Source organism: Trachemys scripta, chromosome 1 (genome assembly GCF_013100865.1).
Source record: "Trachemys scripta elegans isolate TJP31775 chromosome 1, CAS_Tse_1.0, whole genome shotgun sequence".
Classification (NCBI taxonomy): domain Eukaryota; kingdom Metazoa; phylum Chordata; order Testudines; family Emydidae; genus Trachemys; species Trachemys scripta.
In genome coordinates, this window is record NC_048298.1 from 45414046 (window position 1) to 45433824 (window position 19779).

Sequence of the window (19779 nt, forward strand, 5' to 3'; positions counted from 1 at the left end):
ATGCCTGGCAAAATAATCCAAAAAATGATTCTAAAGAAATGTACTTACATATCCACCTACGTATCAAAACCAGAAAGCTATGCTAACAAGGGATGGATCCTCCAGCCTGGGGAGATGGGTATGCTATAAGAAGACTAATTTTCAAGTAAGAAACTACAATGTCCAATATATTCAGCCTCACTAACCAGTCCAGGGGCACTATTGGAAATTTGCGAATGGTACTAGATTAGAAATGGGTGGGTTAAAGATATAAAATATGAGTGACCGATGGAGCCTGCAAAACCAGATCACCAAAGGCCAAATCAGTTGACAAGTACATCTCTATCTGGTCACGTACGGAAGATAGCACTAACCAAATGATTGCTCTGCAGATCGAATCATAAGATGAAACTTCCCTCTGCCCAGAGTTCTGCCATGCAACCCATAGAGTGGGCTTGAGTCACAGTGGAAGGAGTTTTATTGGCTTTTCTCTAAGCTTCTGAAATAGTCACCATATCCAACGAGATATACCTATTTTCATGGCTCTAGTTCCTTGCCAGTGGCTCTAGACAAGGACAAATAAGGCATCTAATTTCTGAAGGGGTTCAGTTTGACTCAGGAAATACTTGCAAGCCCACCTGCCATCTAGAAAATGAAGTTGCATTCCATGGGGTGCCAGTACTTCAATGATAAGGATAAAGATGCTTTTTGAGTCAAATAGGCAACCAAATTGCTCTTTGCCATAGGTTTGGTTGCTGTCCCTAAAACTACTTTGTCCACCATAAGATGGAAAATTGCCTTCTTCATAGTTATTTCACTTAATTAGCCTCACTCTTCACACCAAGGTGACTTATCTGGCATGCAACCTTGGTTGTAACAGACAATAGAGCACCAAGATTCTTACAGATAGAAAGGCATGATGCAAAAAAGTCCAGAATAAAAATATGTTACAACTAGAATTTGGAACACAGTCTGAGCCTGGAAACTGATCTTAAGAATCTGGAAATAATGAGATGCTTGGTGACCTTGTCCCCTAGATATCTTGAGAACGTCAGATTCTGCCACTTGGAGTTAAGATTTAAGACCTTGCAAAAGCTAGTGACAGGAAAGTCTAGGTAGTTCATAACTGAAAGTTTCTTCAGATCTGCATCTGGCAAGTTACATTCTTGGGACAATGTTCTTCACACTCCAGGTGTAGAACCTCTTACAGTATGAAGTAAGTGGAAGCTGTCCCAGCTTCTTCAAGCAGCTAGCTATGTTTTATAGAATGTTCTTTTGTACAGTGTCTGGGATGGTAGTGCTGATTTGCTGTCTTCGGTCCCTAATCAGTTACTGAATGAGGAGATCCTCCACACACAGTGCATCCATGGTCTGCAGGCTGAAATCTCTCAAAGATGGGGAAACCAAACTGTTGTGATGCTGCCAAGATCAGTGGGCTAATCTGTCTTGATTTTCCTTGCAGATGTGGCTAGCAGAGTAAGAAGGAAGGTATATATCAGGGTATCAGACCACTGAGGGTGGGGGAAGTATCTGCTTTCTATGCCAGCCTCTCTCAATAGGGGAGAGCAATATTTTGGTAGTTCTCTGTTGTCCTGTGATGTGAAGAAATCAAACTTGGCAGGAAGTTCTCAGGGCATGAGTGAAGGTACTAGGAACTGCTGCAGAAGGTATGTGAGGCAGAAGGAGAAAGGACGACACCATCAGATTCAACTGTGCGGAGCATAGCAGTCACAGAAGGGCTGATTCTCCTTCTGTTCATCCTAGCCCATTTGGCATTTATCTGATGTTTTGCTAGATCAATCTCAAACCACAGATTTCTGTTTCATCTCACTGTGAGTGCTTCATGTGGGACTAGCATAGCTATTGGCTATCTGGATGCATTCCCTGCTGAAGGATGTGAAGATGGGTAGAGGGAGGCCGCGTGTATTCACAAGTAGGAACTGATATTCTCAATGGAGGCAGTCAGGCCACCAGGTCTTCGGTGGCAACAAAGGGAGAAGAGGAAAGAGAATAAAAGATTAGGCAGGAAACCTCCAGTAGTTGATCATATCATAGTAAGGGAAGGGTAACAATTGTTTCAGAGGGCAAAATGCACTAGTCCCTTAAATGTAAAGTGCTGGGCAAAAACAAAGGCAAACCAAATACTGGGATCCTTTGACAAACTCCTAATACATATTTAAATATACAAGGATTTTTTGTGCCAAGGACACTTTCCAGCAGAGCTGTCTTAGTGTTCAGTAGATCCACTTTCCAGTAATGCCTCTGGATTGGTGAATAGGTTTGTGACCGAGAATCTGCATTCAGAACACAAATGCCAAAAGCACAGCTGAAAACTGCAGGAGATCTAATCAATAACTGGGGATATTCCATGGACTACAGGATGTCTAGTCATTTTCTTTTAACTACACGATGTTAGAAAATGTAAAGAAAGCAACGGATTGAAAGGGGTCATACAGTATATGTAGCTGAATAGAGGGGAGGCATCACTAATGGGGACATAAATGCATTTGCTGTGCTCATTTGTTTGTTCGATAAAAAGAGAAAAATGCAAATTAAATGGAAATGTCTCATTTTCACAGGAGCTGGAAATAACACAGCAGCACATGGCAAGGCACAGCTGGTACTCAGGCTTACTGCTACCATCCAGGCTGAATGGCTACCAGGATTAAGAGCAAGCCAGGCTAAAACAAAACATCACTAGGCCGTTTCTTCTTTTTCTTATTCTGCAATTCCATTCGGGTATGCTCATGCTAATGCAAACGTATGCCCCAATATGAATTTAGTTTGAAGTAACACAGAAGGAGGATCATCTTGCGAGTGAGTCTACAGTCTTGGGCTTGTGCCCATTCATTTTTAGCACAGATTGTTCCCAGTTGCGCAGAGGATACCATCTGGGTGAAAAAGAAAATGCGAGGCTCTTAAATTGGTGTTTTAGTTGAAAAAAAGAGGACAGTCAAGATAGAGAGAGAGATGTGTAAAACAGGGAAATCAGTGAGTATAAAAAGAGGGATGGAGGAGAAAATATGGATAGGTAGTGTTGGTGTCATGGTTACAACCCTCTGCCCCCCACATGTAGCTCCCTCACTCTGCTGCTCCTTCTCCAGTGTGAGCTTGCTCTCCTAAATGCCTGCATAAGTCTCCACAGCTCAGTTGCCTGTCGGTCACTCATATTTTTTGGTTTGGTTTGAATTTAGAGCTTGTCAGAAAGTATTTTTTTGTGATTTTTCCCCATTTTCATCAAAAGTGCAAACTTTTCCAAATCAGCTCTAGTTTGATAATTATACACAACACAGTACATAGATTGCAAGGTCTTTGGGGCAGGGACCTTCTGTTCTGTGTTCGTACAGCGCCTAGCACAAAGGGGTCCTGGTCCATGACTGGCACTCCTAGGTGCCACCTCGGTACAAAGAAGTAATAATAACAACAATCATCTGGGGGCATAACGTAAACACCGCCAGCTGTACCTGTTCTGTGGACCGATAGAAATGTAACTGGTGTCATTCCATGAGCTAGCTCCTGAGAGAAGAAAGCCCACATTCATTGCTGGAGCAATTCAAATTAACTAGCATCAATCTTGGAAATCTTTTCTACCATGTGCTCTAAATAAATAAGCTTAATTCTGCGCAAGTAACATCAAAGGCCTGACTTCAAGTCACAAGACCAAAGAAATCAAAGTTATTGATTTAAATTACTTTGTTGTGCTTAGAAAATGTAGCTCATCTTTGGTAGATATGAACTTCAAACCACATGTTTCTATCAAAGGTAGCAGACAGAGAGATAAACATGGCCTTGCACGTGAAGGAGTAAAAAAAGAGAGTAGTAACACAAGCTGCTGTTTTGTTTGGAACGTATAACATTACAACAGGAGTTAGGAAACTGGTGTTTTATCAGTGAAAGATGCACTTACATCTCACAAAGATTTTTCAGAAATAAGCAACTAGTAAATCTGTGCTGTTATTTTTACATGGACCAGAGAATAGAAAACAACATCAAGCTCACTCAGAATACCTCCCAAACTCTTCCATTACTTGTGCAATAGCCATTGAAAATATCCACACCACAAGCAATTTACAAAAACCATCTACAATCCAGTTTGTCTCACTCTCAATGATTTTTAGTACATGTTCCTATTTGCTCCAAGAAACAGTAAGGCGATCTCCATTTTCCTTGTAGGTACCATGATGCTGGAAGGTGTTCTTCCTGCCATCAATTACTCTCTGAGTAAAACATATGAACAAAAAAAGAAGTTGCTGTATTTTCCTCCACATTTTCCAGCCTTGTACAGAAGGTTCTGCTTGCTGCTCCCTCTAGAAAAAAGCTGTTTGGAACTCACTTAGTGGAATTCAGGGGCTAGAGAAATAGGAGCCCTGTTCAACTGATTTAATTTAGGTTGAAAAAAAGAAAGTGTTTCAAGAACTCTTTAGTTGGGGTTTGGTCTTGCCCAAGGTGGATTTGGCTAATGGAAAGCAGGTTCATCTCCAGGCCTATTGTCAGTGCAAGTGAATCAGGGTCTGATCTAAAGCCCATTGAAGTCCATTGGAATCTATTTACTTCAATGGGCTTTGGAACAGTGCTGTAGTTAAACTGAGGCAACCCCCTCTGTGGCCACTCTTACTTCAGTTTGAGTGGCTTATTAGGGCTACTTTAAACCTTTTCCTAGTCAATTTAAGCTAAACCTGGTTTAAAGTGTCCATACAGTTTTTGGCGCTGGTTTAACTATACTGGTTTAAAGTCACACCTTCTGCTAACCAGTGCAGCTCTGCATGCAAACAAGTGTTTAAGACAACGGGAATGACACTGAATCCTATAGAAGAGACCAACCTTCTTAGTCAACCTCCTGTCTTAAGAGACCAGCCCAAATATCACCACATGCACCGAGTACAATTCTACTCCACTCTTATGAGAAGACGGTCTGTTAATAAATCAATTTTTGTTGAACCTTGTTGTGATCTTAGGACAGGTTTCACTGTACTACATCAGTCACATCTAAATCTGTCTGAGCTGATCTGTACCATAGGTACAGCATTTTGCAGTAATTTGTTGAAATAATTTGTATGAAAGTTGAAAACATTACCAGACTTCAGCCCAACATCATTTAACTTGGCTGATACGCAAAGGATTAGAAAAAACAGGCTCTTAAAGAAAAGAGAAAACTTATTCTACTTGTGCTAGTGGCTATTGCTCCACTCCCTTTTTTAAAAAACTGCTAACACAAAAGAATTAAACAAACAAGTTGGGATAATCAGATCCCAAGCAGTTATCCCACCATCCCACATAAGTGACCTAACATGTTTTTGTCACACCTCAAATTTCTCCCTAGCTATCCATTCTTTATGTATATCAGTCTGAACTGATATAAATAAAAAGTGTTGGGATGATTGTCAATCACAATTTTGTACAGATTAGTTTTCACTTTGAAATATATTCATTAATAAAATCTGCTGTTACCTCACTGGGCCTCTTCATTCTCTTCTTTTAACAGATCAAATCACTTCTAAAGGCTCTCATATAATCCAGCACAAGGAGCATGGCCCAGTACTTTGGTCTTTGTCTAAGGGCTTGTCTACACTTACCGGGGGATCGAAGTGTGGCAATTGATGCATCAGCGGCTGATTTAGCTGGTCTAGTGAAGACCTGCAAAATCAACTGCCCATCGCTCTCCCGTCGACTCCTGTACTCCACCTGAACGAGAAGCGTAAGCAGAGTCGACGGGAGAGCGTGTCCCATCGACATAGCGTAGTGAGGACCCCATGGTAAGTAGATCTAAGTACGTCGACTTCAGCTACGTTATTCACATAGCTGAAGTTGCGTAACTTAGATCGATCTCCCCCCATAGTGTAGACAAGGCCTAAGGCATGAGATTTTTTTTTCTATTCCCATTAGGAAGTTACTTCTTTGACTTCTGAAGCAGAAATGGGATTAGTTGTCAAATTTCAGTCAGTGAGCAAAGATTAGTCCAATCATTGACACTGTCAGGATTATTGATCAACTGGTCACCAATAAAAACTGACTTTTAAAAATTATGTTCCAGCTCACGAGAAATTGACAGCATGGGGTACTGAACTTTAACTACAAAACAGGTGCTGCATGGATAGCAATATCTGCCTCCTCATGTTGCCGACAACATGCCTCAACCCATTCTGAAAAGACCACTTCTAGAGATGAGTGGGTAGTTCATTCTCATGTGCCTTCAAATCCTTGGCCTCTCTACATATGCTGATAATAAGGATTGCCAGAGATGATGGTTTTGTCAAGTGGATATTTGTAGGAAAGCAGCTAAGACCCAAATTTCACATCAGTCATACAATAGTGTACCACAAGGCAGTGTTTTCAGGCTTCACCTTCACTTGGGAAAATGGTGTACTTTTAATCCATGTTAACTAAACTCTGTTACAATCCTAGTGAAGATAAATCTGTTGCAGCTTTAACCCAGGTTAGCTGGTGGATGTAAATCCTAGGGAGTTTCTTCCTAGTGAAGACAGAGTCACAACTTTAACCTGGAACGGTTTTGAAGCAGTGATCTAGAAGTGAATAAAAGAATATGTTGTTTTCACCCAGGTAGAGTAAGAATGTAGAAATTTGCATTTGAATCTCTGAGGCTAGCAGCACTGACTTTCTCAAACATTGAGGTGATTGATTTGACATTCTGGATTATAAAAAAGTCAGATTTATTTATGTTCATAGGAAGACTGTGTTTAATGGGATACCCATAAAGATGGTAGAACCAAAATTTAACCTAGTTTTCTTCCTGTCTTTGTGCATTGAATTTTACAAAGAAAATAATTAATTGGAGCTAACAAATAACTAAACGTCAGCAGCTCAATTAATTGTAAACCCTATAATAGGGGTGACCAAAGGCAACCTGCAGCCACTTGCATCTCTACTAGAGTTGGGGCCCACAGAGACTGCAGTCATCAAGCATGCAATGCACCATCTTGATCAAGATGAAGTCTTCTTGGATCCAGATAAAGTACTGCATGCTGTGACTAGTAGTCTCCATATAAAAGACAAATGCACTGGCAATCAGGTTCAACTAGTATTATCCAGGAGCGCAGGCAGGCAATCCACATCCATGAACAGAACTCCCAATCAGGCACTAGGTAAAGACTTCTAATGCCCATTTCTTCTGGCACTGCTCTCTCCAATGCCTAATCACTGCTAGCTGCTCCTATATATGTAATTCAGTCTCCTGAGCACTGAAGCTATATATCCCCACGGACTGGAGCAGCCCCAGGCAGTTCTGCTAGGGAGTGGTAGCTGTAATTGATTTTCAGGATAGTGTACTAAAGGCTGTGTCTGTATCCAACTTATTTATTCATTTGATAGCCCACTGAATTCCTTGCTTCCAATATCTTCCCTTTTTTGCCTTTGTGCTTGAGTTTTATCCATCTGACTACCCAGACTTTCCAGCTTTCCTTCTTGCGGATTTTCATAGGCTCTATTTAGTTGTTCCCTCCATCCATCTGCATAGCTAATATAATTATTATCTGCTTACTCTGTACCTAGTTAAAAAAGGTTATCTATGGGTCACACTGAAGACCATCCCTACAGCAGGGAAAATGGAGAATAAGCATAAGCATGCACTCTTTGGTGTAGATAGCCCTTCCAGTTTGACTTTGGTTCTCCAGTCAATGTTCGTAAGATTGCTAACGGTGTTCTGCTAAATTGTTCAATTGAGTTTCCTTGCGGAAGGATGGGTGTGGTATGGGAGCTTTGAAACCCACTATTTTCACTGATACCCTGCAACATTTACATTTGCAGTAGTCATAACATACAATGGGTTATTGTAATTGCATGTGCCCTACATTTAGCCATCTACAGGTAATCCCTAAATTGGTCAGTAACAACATATTTCAAAGCCAATAATTCTTACTTCCATGAATGCAAGTGATAGTTCTTTTCTGCCTGACATCACGACCCAGAGGCAATTATTCACAATACAATACGGCCCTGGCACTTAGGCCAAAGCATCAATTTGGAAAATGAATAGCTGGTTGAACATGGGATAGGTTAGCACCAGGGGATAGACAAATTGTCCAATAATCTCTTCAAAACCTCCTGGTGGCTTCCTGGTCTATAGACTTTCTGCGCAGAAGGTAAGTGACAAGGGTTCCTTTTCTCCCTCTCTTCTGGCTCTTTCCCTATTCATTAGGTCCTTTGCAAAGGTGATATAAGGGCTGCACAATATGAGAAGAGTCCCCAGTGAACCCACAACGTTATCTCAGGAAACTCACAGGCTTATTTGTATCTCTTGCATTGCTTCTGGTTTCTTCTGCTTCAAACTGAACTGCAGCCATGCCTTGAGCATCACCTCAGTACCCTTCATGTGATAGAGTAGGTCACTTCCCAGATACTAGACTTCGCTCTCAAAGGGGTCACACTTACCAGGTTTTAATTTTATTTCAGAGTCTTGCAATCTGATAAGCACTTTCCTTTCGTTTTTCATAGATTGCTCAATACCCTTGCTGTACACCAGAATGTCCTCTAAAAATGGGATTCATAGATCATCTTGGAAACCACCAAATACCTGTCCATGCAATAGTGGAAAGCAGATAGAGAGCATTTTTCAACTCAAAGGAATGCAAAAGTCCACTCATCTTTCCTGTGGTGTTACAAATGCTTATGAGCATCGTCACTCAAACTTCTAGGCATAAGCTTTACCTTGATCAAGTACAGTAAAGCCATTCATTTTCCACTGTCCTGGGTAGAAAAGGTCTATCTGTATCGTTTTATACATTAACTCTCCATAAATCAATATAGAGTCTCAATGTCCTATGCTTTTTCTGTCTACAAATCACTGGGAGCACAATGGTTTTATCCTTTCTATCAGGAAAGGATTTCATTATGGCTTTTGACCTTCCCAGACTGGGGTCTAGGAAATGATGTTATAACAGTAGTTCCAGTAAACTGGGTGGATATCTGCTCATTTTATGTCCATCCTCATACATTCCCTTTGTTTGATTCACAAGTGCTGTATGCTCTTCTCACAGCATTTTGTGAAACTGTCCCTTGCTGCTCCAGGATCTAGTGAGAGAGGTCAAGCAGGGTTCCCAGCTCAGAGAAAGCAGAGGGTTTGGAAGGTTCTGTGGCTATATTATTAGCTGGGTACAGAGCTACTATTAATTGTTCTGAAATTACACGAATCCCCTTTGCTTCCACTCCTGGCTCAGACAGGGTGACACAGGCCGTGTATGTACTGCACATTCTATCTGGGTCATGTAGCTCAAAGGGACTATGATATCCTCCTGCCTGTTCTCAGGCTAAAAGATCTATCCCCCTTTTCTGTTTCTGCAGATTAAACAGACCAGAGTTTATGACTGTTTGATTCTGCGCCTAAGTACTACTCCTACCCTTTGAACATATGAAGATGTACTGGAAATGGTACTCTTTCATTCTCTAAATTCAAAACTTCTTTTATGACATTTAAACAAATCACAGGCCTCTCCAGTAGCTATTTCCTTACAAGGAATGCTATCTGCCGTCACAAATCATGTACTATGATTGGGCAAACTGAGTTGCACTTCAGGCCCTTCCTTTAAAAAAAAAAAAAAAGAAAAGAAAAGAGGAATCTTCCTTCAAGTCAAGATTTTTTCCCATTCCCAGAAGTTCAACAAGTGGTTTTAATTGACGGAGGGGTAATATGCTTTATCCCTTCAACCACCTCACAGCAACCCTTGCGACTGGACTATCTTTACCAATACTACCCTGGGAGCCAGGAGAGCAGGATTCAGTTCTCAGCTCAGCCACAGACTTCTTTGTGACCTTGGGCAAGTTACTCTGTGCCTCAGTTCCCTGGCCAGAAAACAGGGCTAATACTCACGGTCTCACAGGGGTACTGCAAGAATCAACAGTCATTAATCAGAGGCACTCAGATATCATCATGAAGTGGGCCAGATAAGTACCTAGATAGATCTGAGGCCACTGGTGTGGCTGGCTCAGGATTGCTTGGGCTGCCTGCCTCACTCTGTTGAACAGCACTCGTTTTCCTGAATGGGCTCTGCCGGAGCATCCCATCTTTTGCTGATGTTCCATCTCATTAAAATAAACAAGGTTCATGCACTCAAGCAAGATGCCGGACTACCTTTAGGATCTTCTATACATCCACCTATCTCGGGTTTATTTTGATGCCCATCACCCTAGCATGTGAGCACTTCAAACTTCCAATTATTGCCTCTTTTCAGCCCAGATATTATCGCTCCATAGTCCTGTGGTTATTGCCTGTAAAATGTAGCTGTGGATGATACGTCACAGCTGTCTTGGCTCGGTCAGATGAAGAAATGATACTTTGCTGCAGATCTATCAGGCACAGTAATACATCCAAAGGGGTTTCTCTGGGCCCCTGAACCACTCTGCTCACACACTGAGATAAACAAAAATCAGCGACACTTCACTAGACCCGCTAAATTGATCACCGATGCATCGCTCGTTGATCCCCTGGTAAGTGTAGACAAGCCCTAAGTGATCAACACGTCATCCAATTAGATTACAATGCTTGGTTTTCCTCCTCCCAGGTATGTGACAACTTCATGTAGATTGTCCAGTTTAAGGTGATAAAGACCTCTCTTAATGTCTAACAGTAAGGTCTCCTGTTTGTCTGTCATTGATTCTTTGTTATGAGAGTCTACCTATAAAATCAATTATCTCAGTGGAACCTCCACACTTACTGCACTCTGCTGGGAAGAGAATTGAGAGGAATGCACAGACACAGAAACACTGAATTGAGAACTTGATTACAATAAAACTCAAAGTCAGAGTAACTTCTCCTAGTGCTCTTTAACTTCCCTGGACAAAACTTTCCTGTCTTCTCAGACCTCTTCCCAGCTTTGATCTGTCCTCAGCCCTCTTGAGGTTAGCTTCTCTGAATGTCCAACAGTTTACCCAATAAAGGAAGAAATCCCCCAGTCATGCTGGAAGGACCAGTAATATCCTCACACACCTAGTTTATGTGTCTCATGTTTTCCCAGGTCAGCTTTCCTGTCTCTACCCCTCTCTCTTATCTTTCCAGAATGGAGGCTGCTAGTCGGCCAGATGGGGAGCCATGATGAACTTTTCCCTCAGTGGTTCAATTTGGAACGATAACCAGGGCCAGCTCCAGGGTTTTGGCCGCCCCAAGCAGCCAAAGAAAAAAAAAAAAAAAACCAAAAACACGCCGCAATCGCGATCTGCGGCAGCAATTCAGCAGGAGGTCCTTCACTCCGAGCCGGAGTGAGGGACCGTCCGCCAAATTGCCGCCGAATAGCTGGACGTGCCGCCCCTCTCCGGAGTGGCCGCCCCAAGCACCTGCTTGACAAGCTGGTGCCGGCCCTGACGATAACATTCCATTGTAACTTTCCCTTTCTACAAAACACTCAGTGTAGTGTGACCAATACGTTATAATATCACTACCACCATAAAGCAACACCAGTACTGAAAATATGGTCTCATTCCTCCACAGCCACGTGTGGAGTCTTTTGACTCATAAAATGAAACACTGAATGAATGAATAAATGAATGAATGAATGAATACTTGAGTGAGGAATATTGAAAGTGCTCAGTTAAAAGTCACCACGTACCTAAGTTTTGTGACCACAGACATATTTCTCAGATTTATATACATTCTGGAAGATTCAGAATTTAAAGCAAGACACTAGTTTAGCCACCTGTATGGCAAATTTAATGGATGGTATTTAACTGTATGTGAAAGGAAAGTTTGACTCCTTTGTCTCCATTTCCCTTCAGTTTCACAATACAGCTTGTTTTATTGTACAGCAAACTTGATGTCCAAATACTGTCTTTGTAAATTTGAATGAGGTCTCTTGCATTACAGCTCCAGATAGTTACATTATATTAGCCAAAGACCAGGGAAGTCAAATACATTTTGTGAAGAGTTCCAAAGTCCATATTTGATTATGGTCTACGGGCTGGCGTTACAAAGTTAGTGACCTATATTACCCTCCATCCACAGCGAATCTACCAATGATGACAACGGGAAGATGGGCAGAAGACTGGGTCTAGAATGTGGCCCCTCTGAAATAAAACGAAGGGTCTGACCAGCCCCCTCCCACAGGAGAACCCATGGAAGAGGGCTGAAAGGGGAGGTAGTTTAAGATTCTCTTTATGAATTTTACTCCTGAACTGTTCTGCCTAGAGTGTCTGACTCACACATGGTGCAGATCCTAGGTATCCCAGTGCGTCTGTGCTGGTCCTAGGGCCCCAACATCCCATATTATCCCTCTTTTTTCCCTTACAGCACAGATTCAACTGAGCCATGTTGTCAGGGCCTCCCCTGGCTGCAGCTGCACTCAAGATGAGCCCCCCTCGCCCCGCCGCAAAGGGGATGAGGGGGAGGTATTACACTGCAAGCAGTGGGGGCTGCCTGCTCCCTCTCACCAAACAAACAGCTTATCTCAGGGGAAATGTGGGGACTGCTGCTGCAAAGCCAGCTGGCCCCACTCCTTCTGCTTAGGCATGGTAATGAACCATGTGCAGAGGGGACCATCCATGTGCAGGTCACGGGGTAAGAGTGGGAGCTATGTATTACTTAGGAAAGTTACTGTTACATTCAGTATCCTGCAGTGGGGAAAAATGATATAGGGCAAATTAGGATCACTGCTATTTCTGTCCTTTCCTTATTTGTCTATTTTCAACTGTGTAATTATTTTACTTGCATGCACAAGTGTGGCTTCTGCATCTGCAAATCAGACACACTATTGCGTAGCTATGTTATTGGAAATGCTGTCTCTTAATAGGTTACTTAGGTTTCAGGGTTGATTGATATGCATGGGAGCTGTTCACAAATTTTCAGAGATAGTTCTGTCTATAACAGCACAAGTTCATTTCGTGTATAAAAAGATACTATTTATAGCAATAGGACTAACACCAACTTTTTATCAAAGAACATTTTGCATTCTGCAGAATCTGAAACAGTCACGGCAATTCTAATAAACAAACAACAACCACCAGATAAATCCATCCAGTCCGCTGGATAGGGTCACAGGATGGGAGTTTGCACCCCTGCTGTATATAATAACATGGTGCCATATGGCTGAAAACAGATCAACACAAAGCATTTGAGGCAACTAATGCAAAATAGTGAGAACAACTGCAAGGAGAATGTGGTGCTCACGTTAAAATATTTTTTAACTGTTTGCGTGGGCCGGTTGTGTGATTTTTGCTTAAGACTGTACTCTTATATAACTAATAATAGTTATTACATGGTTGTTTCCCATCTTTACAAGCAAAATAATGAGCATAGCCTTATGTTTGTCTTTCTTTTCCTTCCTCCATGAGCAGATAAGAACATGCCTGCGTTTCTCCAATTATTATATCTTCTTTTATTGAGCTGCTGACTGCTGTCAGAAAATCACAGAATAGGTCACTACATTTGACTTTTAAAGCCAAAGGACAATCATATTGAATGTGGGCAGAAATAGGGTTTTAAAGCCCAGAGTTTGCTTCTTGTATACATATTTGTTAAAATAAAATCCTCAATATTAAAAAAAAGAGAGAGAATCATTTTATCAAGATGAAATATGAAAGCTATAATTCTTAACTCTATTACCATATATACAGCTGTGAGAAAAATCTTAATGTCAATTTCATGCTTTTTGGACAGATGGCAGGGCTTGCTTCTGTATTGTTCTCAAGCTTGTGGTGGGGCTGGATTTTTTTTTATTTTTTTTTTTTAACATAATGCAAGTATAATGAGCCAAACAATATTATTCTAGCAAGATAGAAAATTCTACAGCCTGATAGCTAGACTGCTGTCACTCACTGCCTTTAAGATTTGTGAAGAAAAATTAAAATAAAAGGCAAAAGAGGCCTAATTTCTTTCTTTCTTTTTTTTTTTTTTTAAGTAGAATATATGGAGATATACCTATCTCATAGAACTGGAAGGGACCCTGGAAGGTCATTGAGTCCAGCCCCCTACCTTCACTAGCAGGACCAAGTACTGATTTTGCCCCAGAGCTCTAATTGGCCCCCCTCCAGGACTGAACTCACAACCCTGGGTTTAGCAGACCACTGCTCAAACCACTGAGCTATTCCTTCCCCCTGATAGTTGGTTAAATTAGACTTTTAAAAAATTGGTCTTCAGTACTTTTTTTTCTTAAAGTTTGTTCTGTGATTATTACTATTCTTTGTAACAACATGACCAAGCCCATTATACAAGGCTACACTGCACAATCAACCACGAGAAACGCTTTAGGAATAATCTGAACTATCCTCCCACAATGATTGAGGAGCTCAGACTAGGTGACAGTAGGTCCTCTCCAATTCCAAACATAACACTGATGTCTCAGACCTTCCCCTTTGTTAAAGGTCGTTGTGCCCTGATGTAGAGAAGGCCAAAGACAGAAACACAAAGGAAAAGGAAGAAATTTAAACAAAAGGAAGATGAGGGCTCAGAAAGAAGAGATGGATGAAAGACCCCCGCAATGCCTGACTTGATTGGCTTTAATTCTGTAAGTCACCTGCTGGTGAGTGCGCTTTGTGGCACCTATGCTCGCAGGGGTGGGGCAATGCACAACCCATGTTCAGCTCTACAGCCTGAAATTCACTGCAACAACCAATTTTTAATTTTTTTTATTTTACACAATATACGTCAGCCTTGACAGGCCGTTCTGGGAAGTAACTGGTGGTTGTAATACTAGCTCAAATCACCCTTTTTACATTCAATAATCTGGGCACCATGGAAACAAAAGCAACCACAGCTGTTGTCAGAGCAAACCAGATAGCACATGGGTGACTTTATCAAAAAGTCCTGTGGAACAGATAAGGTGCTTGTCATTTATTATATACTTTATAAAACAAAAGAGGCCCATCAAAATGAATAATAGGATTTACTACTGAATTTGCAACTATGTGGCACACATTCTCTGAAAGAAAATACCAAAACACGACAGATTTTTTTCTGTAATGTACGTTAATGGGTATATTTGCACACACACACAAGTTGTGCCTCTGAATTCCTAATGTGTTGTGATTATACTCAACTCAAATATTAGGCATTTTGTTTCTATACCTGTGATTGGGATCTCCAAATAGGCATACAGCAACACTAGATAGCAAGTGTGAAAAACTGGGACGGGGTGGAGGTGTAATAGGTGCCTATATAAGACAAAGCACCAAATATCGGGACTGTCCCTATAAATGGGGACATCTAGTCATCCTAAGAGCAACAGAAATTAAAGTCAGTAATACAGGAAAAATTACTTGAAAAACATAAGAAATCAAAGAACAAATTCTGCTTTTTTTTTTTTTTTTTTTCCCTTTCCTGACCTTGATCAGGGATTGTGTCAGAGGAGGTGGGAAGCTGCCACAGTGAATCAATTAACCCTCGGAAAGAATGAAGTTCTTTAGGGTTAAGACTGCATGATCACCGGGTAGCCCAGCATGTTACCGTTCCTGATTAATGGCCAGCTGCAAACAGGGTTCTATGCTAACTACACTGGAAATGCACCGCACTGTATATTAAAAATAAATTAAACTCAAAATGAACTAGGGTTATTATCTGCTAAATTAGATATGCTTTTGATACACAGTATGTAGATTAATATTAAATATGTAGATAACCATGAAGCATTTTTTATTAGCCAGAGGACAATCACTGCATACCCAGAGGTCTTTATGTAACTGCACTGTCTGTCACCAATAATATTATTATAAAGCAGGTCCTAGTAGCAATCATCCATCCGTTTTGCTAGATTACCGATTGTTTTTACATTGAAACACATCTAGCTTGATTTCAGTGACATGTGTCTCCATTGCGTTTAGGCACAAGACACAGTTCCAAGTTTCCAGCACAGAGATTAGAAACAAACAAACAAATCACCCATGATTTTGAAATATTAACTCCATATTCAGAATTCTTGCCCTCCTTTCAAACTGCCCATTCAGTTTTGGTTTCTCGTATTTCAAAAGAATTTAAGAAAGACTCCTTTTTCACAACACCCCTCTTACCCCCCCCTCAAAAGAAAAGAAAATACAGAGAACAATTCCACCACCAGCTTTTTCCCCAGGTTAAATGGTTATTCTCAGCCCTTTCTGATCTAACCCTTAGCATCCTCTCACTCCCTCAAACATGCTCATTATCATCTGAGTAACACATTCATTACTGGTTTTGCCAGAATAGATCACTGAAGGATGGGATCTTATCAATTAACACGTTCAAGTGAAACTGCATTTTTCTCTGCATCTTCCAGCGGCCTGGATTCAGTAACACTGACAGCCCTAAACTGACTCGCTGCTGGCCTCAAAGATGCACACACAGATAGCACTGGCAGATGCTTTCCCCCAGCATCTTTAGCCCCTTTGTAAACAGTCTAGAACCTCAGCTTTTTGCTGACAATCTACAGCAAAGGGAATGCAACTACTGTGGATGCAATGATAATACAACAAGCCCTGTTCTAAATAGAAAAGGATGTAAGTGGGATGCATTTACTTACATGAAGATTCAGTGCCAAACATGGCTGGCCCCAGATGCTGCTATTTAAAGAAGGAAAAAAGAAAAAGAGTGAGAGATAGAGGGAGTGTGTGAGAGAAGGATGAGACTGCTACACAGCAGGGGTCATGAAGCCAGACAATGCAGTCCAAGTCAAGCTGCCAGATTCTCTTCTCTTAAGCTTCACACTGCAGACAGCTTTTCCTTGCAACCAAAGCAAAGGTCTTCTTCAGGAAGCAAAAATCAGGAGCTGCTGTTTTAAATCCAAGAGGTAAGGGAAGGTCAGTGTCCCTTCTGTGATGCAGTGAGGCAGAAATAGGTAGCAGACACCAGATACTGCAATCCACAGCCCCTGCTCTCAGTAAGACAATAGCATAGCTTATGCATACACTGGATGACGTCAGGACACTGCAAAGACTGACTGCTGTTAACCATAGGCTCAGAGGGGGCTTGAATAGAGCAGAGCAATTCAAATAGGAGTGCTGCCTTTGTCACAAAATGCAGAAGACAAAGAACCAGACATAGATTTCCCTCCCTGTTGATAAAAAACAACAACTACTCCATGATTTAAGACGAGCATTAAAATATCTCTGTGTTGAATTTACAATGATTGCCTTAACTTTGCAAATCCAAAGTGTTTTCTTGCAAGCACATCTTACAGAACGAAGATTCCTGGGACAAACATCCTACCAGATATATCGCATGGTACTTACAAAAGAATGAAAAAAATGTATTTCCATCAGAAATAAACTCTCAAAATTGTATTTTCCATAGCAGAAGGATTAAACTCAGGAATTAACCTAAACTTCACATATCATTTTGATTTAAGATTGGTAATCAAGTGTTCAATAATTTTATTAGATGCTACTGTCATAGTATGTTGCAGCAGTGATCTAACCACAACAAAGAAGTCACACATAAAAATGAAAAACAAAAATTATGCTGCTCTTGGGCTGCAAAACCAAGATAGCAACAAAAGGAGCAATTTTTTTCTTCCCCTTCAACTTCACTTTGTTTATTTAAAGTGTCCAGATTTAGGACTTCAAAACCTTCCCAATATTTAGAATTACTCCTTTCTGGAACAACTCAACAATTTAGAGGGGGAAAATGATAGTGTAAAAACAAACATAAACAAAGACCTAAACTGACTGTTAATAATCTCACTGCAGACAAAAGGCTTGCTATAGAATTCTCCCAAGCCAAGCTAAAGTGCCTGCGCTAGGGAGAGCAGTGAAGCAGTAAGTTGATGGGTTTGAGTCTAGTAGGCATGAGGGTGAAGAATGGCTACCCAGAGGGGGCAAAGGGGAGAACATTTTTAATGGCTCTCATTGAGCAAGCCCATGCAGCTGCAAGCCCAGCAAAGATTGAAAAATGTTGCCAGTAACGAAGAATAAAAAAGGAAATACAAAGGCACCCGTTACATAAAGCACTTTAAAAAGAGGGGGGGGGGAATCATTTCTGAGCTTCTGCAAATTAAATGTTACTAATCATTCCCAGAGCCTTGTTTACTAAGTATTCTCATGCTATTTGTAACATATAAAATGTCACTGTGAACAGCAGGGTTTAGACAATGGGAAACAGAGGAACAATAATAATATTTTGCACACACAGCGCCTTCCATCAGAGAAACTCAACATGCTTAAAAATATGATGGTGCCATTTTTTGTTTGCCACAAGCCCGGTGTATTGGGCTGCGCTGCCCCAGGACCAGACTGGGAAGCAATTTATGATTTAGAGAGAGTCACAAGCTGCCTCCCAATTTCCCCCTGCTCCAAAGGGAAACGTACCCTACTCCAGTCCTATTTCACACAGCATATGGTCCCAGCCATGCCAGCACAGCTGCACTGGCTGCTGGCACATTGAGGGAGGCAGAGCCAAGGCTCCATCCATTCCTTGCCCACTTGCACAGTGGCACCCATTTTAACCAAGCCAGTTTAGTTAAAGCAGTACAAGACCCCCCCTCAAGTGGATGCAGTCATGTCATGTATAAAGGTGTCTATATTGGTATAATTCCCATATGGGAAGGGAATAAACTAAGTGGTATAAGACACTTTTATAGCATATAACTACATTCACTACATTGGATGGAGTCATGCCAGCATAGCTAATTTAATAAAATGATCACAGCCCTAACTGAAACATAGGAACGTAGGACGGGAAGGGACCTCCTGAGTCCAGTCTCCTACTGTTGCAGACAACCTCCTTATATAATCTCCATTCATAAATTTACCAAGCTCCATCTTAAAACCAGTCAGGTTGTTCACCCCCATAACTCCTAATGGATGGCTGTTCCAGAACCTCACTCTGTAGGGTGACCAGATGTCACGATTTTATAGGGACAGTCCCAATTTTGGGGGCTTTTTCTTATCTAAGCACCTATTAACGCCCGCACCCGTCCTGATTTTTTACACTTGCTATCTAGTCACCCTACTCCTCTGGTAGTTAGAAATCTTCTCCAAATTTCCAGCCTAAGTTAATACACAGCCAGTTTAATACAAAACTTGGTGTAGATCAGGCCTAAATATGGATTTAGGGGCCTCACTTTAGGCACCCAAGTGTGAAAATTTTGGCTAAGTGACTAGGCCAAGTTCACAGAGGAAGTATGTGTCATGCCAGAATGAGGCACAGAATTCAAATTTCCTGATTCCTTTAAATTCAAATCTATTCCTTTCTCTTAACATAAGCAAAATATTTTGTAACGCTGACATGTAATGGCTTTTAACAAACATTTTTGCACCCATGACCAAGGTTGATAGTTCCACACTGTTATATCGAATGTAGAGGCAAAACCTTAATAATGTATCAGACCCTTCCAATTACCTCATTTGAGCACTTGCAACACCCCTTTGAGGCCTCATTCCACTGATGTATATATTATGGTTGAAACACCAACAGCCCCATATGGTATCAATGATAGTACTATACTACAATACTGTTAGGTCAGAGTTAGACTGACATGGTGACTTTTAACTCTGAGTGAACTGTCTGATTAGTATGTGATAGACTGCTAAAGACCACCTCTGAAACCCTTTAACAGGTACTTAAATATAAAACACTTAATAGGTTGACTTTCAAGAAACATTATGAGTTGTGTTCACCATTTATCACTTTTATAGGGATGTAATCTAGTAGTCAGATTTAGGAGGTTACTGGGATTAAGAACTCCTGGTTTCTATTTCCAGTTTTGCAACTTACTCATTCTGGGTAAATTATTTAAAGTCCCTGTATGACAATACTTACTTGCCTTACAAAGGTGTTGTAAGGCTAAATTAATAGTTGCAATGAGGTCTTGGACTCTCAAATGAAAGCTTTCACAATTCTTAACACTATCATTTGTTTCTGGTAATGCCCACAAAGTGCTAGGTGCTGTTCAAACACTT

General features: G+C 41.1%; 1 protein-coding gene across 6 annotated transcripts in view; it reads right to left on the reverse strand.

Annotated features, from left to right (window-relative positions):
* ST7 (suppression of tumorigenicity 7) overlaps positions 1-19779 on the reverse strand; it is a 221206-nt gene that overhangs the window by 145209 nt on the left and 56218 nt on the right. For 2 of the 6 annotated variants that reach the window (XM_034768849.1, XM_034768857.1), the window contains exon 1: positions 16404-16771. The exons of 3 other annotated variants lie outside the window; for them this stretch is intronic. In XM_034768849.1, coding sequence (XP_034624740.1) covers positions 16404-16425 — 22 coding nt within the window. In that variant the 5' untranslated portion in view covers positions 16426-16771. Of the gene's footprint in view, positions 1-16403; positions 16772-19779 lie in introns of those variants that run through there. One more of the 6 variants, XM_034768879.1, reaches the window with a different exon arrangement.